The following is a 3132-nucleotide window of genomic DNA, read 5'->3' as shown; positions in this document are numbered from 1 at the left end:
AAAAGAAAAAAAAAAGAGAGAAAAAAAAAAAAAAAGAAAAAATGCCCCCCGAATTTTTTTTTTTGGAAAAAAAAAAAAAAAAAAAAAAAAAAAAAACCCTGGAAATAAGCTAAAAGAGCACATAAACCATTTGTCCCACTTCCTCTTAGATACATTCAGTTGAGGGGAAAAAAAAAAAAAAACTTCATTAAATGCTATATAATCACCTCCACATGTCGGCTTCCAGCAAGACTCTTCACAGCAGTACAAGTATTAAGAAAGATCAGCTGGAGGGCCAAAACAAACAAACAAAACCCATGTAAAATCATGGAAACAAATTCAATAAAGACAACACCAGGTTGCACTTTGCTTTATCAATGCATCATCTAAATCTCAGACAGGGAGGAAGTGGATTTGTTTTTCCTATGTGCAGGGGGTAAATATGTTCCTCCTTAAAAAATGAAGAAAAAAAAAAAACAACAACTCAGTGCTGAAACACATTTAACACTTCCAGCTATTTCAACACAAAAGCACCAGTAGAAATCTGCAAGAAATTCACTGCTGGTGGAGTTCAAAATGTAATGGTTCTGAGCAAGCCCACCCAGTCTTGTTGCATCTCCTCTTCCAGATTTATGACTTGACTTGGATGTGCAAGACATTCGTTTTCTAGAATAAGAAACTTTAGACCAAAAGCTTGTTTTGTTTTGTTCATCCTGGCACGACATTGCACCATTATGAGAACAAACATTAGGAAAACACATGAAAATCTAACTGAGAAAAAAGAAAGAAAAAAAAAGAAGAAAGAAATTAAAGTCAATAAGAGTCGGGCTGTAAACACAGTAGGCCAGAGAAGATTCATAAGTTTCAATGAGAAATGAAAACTGGTTATAAACAGAAAGGTTCGGATTAAGCAGTAATCTTCCAGTTTAAGTAGCTGTCAAAAGTTGTAAGTAAGAGAAGGAAAACAAACATCCCAAAAGAAGGGTTCAGCATCAGAGTTTAGGGTGAGAAAATAAGTTCCAGGTACTTACAGGAGGCGTCGTTTGGGTCCATTGTCCAGCTGATGCTCTCCCGGTGAGAACTGCAGAAATTAACGCGAGCCCATAGTTGAGTGTGTGAGGGCGTGTGTGTGTGTGTATGGAAGAAGAGCTCAAACCACTGACAGCTACAGGGATACAACGCAGATCAGCGGGCCTGGAACCTCCCCGCTGGGTCCTAAAGCCCGCCTGGTGACACTCTTCAAAACAGCCTGCCCTGACTTTTACATCTTTCAAAGTAATGGATCTCCACTGAACTGCCTAAAAATATCATGAAGCAATTTTTGCATTTCTGTCTGCTATCTGGCAACCAGCGATGGCATAGTTACTTTGAAAAGTAACTTTAATCGGATTACTAATAACTCCTTGAAAAAGTAACTTGGATTACTGATTACTTGATTTGGAAAGTAACTAAGTTACATTAAAAGTAACTTTTTTAGTTACTTTCAGCAGCTGTTGATAATAATGTAATAATTGAGCTTTGCCAATACTTAATTGCAAGTAATTGTATCATGGCAACATCAACTATGCGTCTCTACGTATAAGGTTGAACTGAAGGCGAGATTGTTTAATGGTTACAACAGTACAAAAAAAAAAAAAAAAAAAAATTTATTAATTTTTGCATGTTTTTGCGTGTTCCACTATTGTCTGGAAAACAATAAGCAGGATTTTAAGAGTCCCCCCCCATTCCTGCCCCAGCGTCTAGGTTCTGCGTTACGGCCCTGCGTTTGCCGTCACAGCGCAGCTCACAGCGCTCCTCCTGCGGCTCCGCAACTCAGATGCAACTCCACTGCACAGATTTGTGACACTTCTCTTAATATTAATGATTATATAACAGTGTTTGGTTGCGCAACTCTATGGACACGTTCATTCATCGCTGTTTTCACGTTTATTGTGCTATTCATATTAGTCTCGATGTTTGCAGTTTTCTGGAGTGCAACGCAAAGCCCAACGTCGTTCACAGCAAATATATTAACTTGACATGAAAACACAGCGGGACGGATCATCCGCGAAATGATGGACGGGGAGAGTCTGACTAAAACTAGGTGTCAGACAAATTCTGGGGTTTATTGTGCCCAAGTGACTTTAGAAAAAACAAGCCCAAAACTGTTTATAATAATCGGACTTGACGACAGAAACTCAAAATAGTTCATTCATCTCTCTCTTCCCTCCTTTGTTTACATTTCTCTTACGTCGATCAGCTGCTGCTGTTGCGTAGGAATGGTATTCTGACTATCCGTGCCTCCTCGTCAGATTTTCCTACCGTGGCACGGATAGATAGCCATGTCCATCCGTCGGTGCTCTGCGTCTAAAACTTCTACCATGATTTTTACAAACCGAAAGCAACAGCATGGCTGTGTCAATGTTAAATATTATCAGTGGATAACATTCTTTGAGTGACGAGACTGAAGTGGAAGCTTAGGAGTTATGCTTAGCATAGAACTGGAACAATTTATACACATGACAAACACACAAAAATATCACTTCCTTCATCAAAATATCCTGTCAGTTTAAAATGAAAAGCTATCGCAGATGTTTGCACAAGACCTTTTATGAGACTATCCTACCTTTTAAAAAATATATATTTTAAATACAGAGGTATTTGTAAGAATGAAACAGTATCAGATGGGTGAAACAGGTCTTTACTGAAATTAAATTAAACACAGACATCTACAAACACAGATCACCGCAAGCTCTTTTTTGTGCATTAATACGTTGTATGGCAGTTGTTGTCAAATGCAGCGAAGTCACAATGTGTTCACCAAATTGCACAGGTGACTGTGCTCCTGGAATGATAGGATATGCTTAATATACACCTCTATTGCTTCAATGTATCGCTACCAACATGCTTCATTTAGCACTCAATTAATCTGTTGCTTTACAGGTTTCTTTACGAAGCACGATTGTTGACAGACAAGATATGAGAGCAACAATGAGCATCTCCATTAATTAACAGCCGTTAGAGCACTGGATTCTCTTTGACCTGCTTCAAAATAAATATTTATAACTTGGCACAAACAAATTATTACACCTTAGCTCACTTCTAGCACGCACAGTTATAGCAGCACTATTCTGTAAGTGCTTAGCTTACTCAAACTAACAAATATTTGATTTC

General features: G+C 38.2%; 1 protein-coding gene across 1 annotated transcript in view; it reads right to left on the bottom strand.

The window, feature by feature from the left end:
• afap1l1a (actin filament associated protein 1-like 1a) overlaps positions 1–1121 on the bottom strand; it is a 38984-nt gene extending 37863 nt beyond the window's left edge. The window contains exon 1 of the mRNA XM_015018702.1: positions 1011–1121. Within this exon, the coding sequence (XP_014874188.1) occupies positions 1011–1032 (22 nt within the window). The 5' untranslated portion in view covers positions 1033–1121. The remainder of the gene's footprint in view (positions 1–1010) is intronic.
• Between the last annotated feature and the right edge of the window lie 2011 nt (positions 1122–3132).

Source organism: Poecilia latipinna, unplaced genomic scaffold, assembly GCF_001443285.1.
Source record: "Poecilia latipinna isolate Pla-1442-1.1 unplaced genomic scaffold, P_latipinna-1.0 Scaffold2308, whole genome shotgun sequence".
Taxonomy (NCBI): Eukaryota; Metazoa; Chordata; class Actinopteri; order Cyprinodontiformes; family Poeciliidae; genus Poecilia; species Poecilia latipinna.
This window is presented reverse-complemented; position numbering and strand designations above follow the sequence as displayed.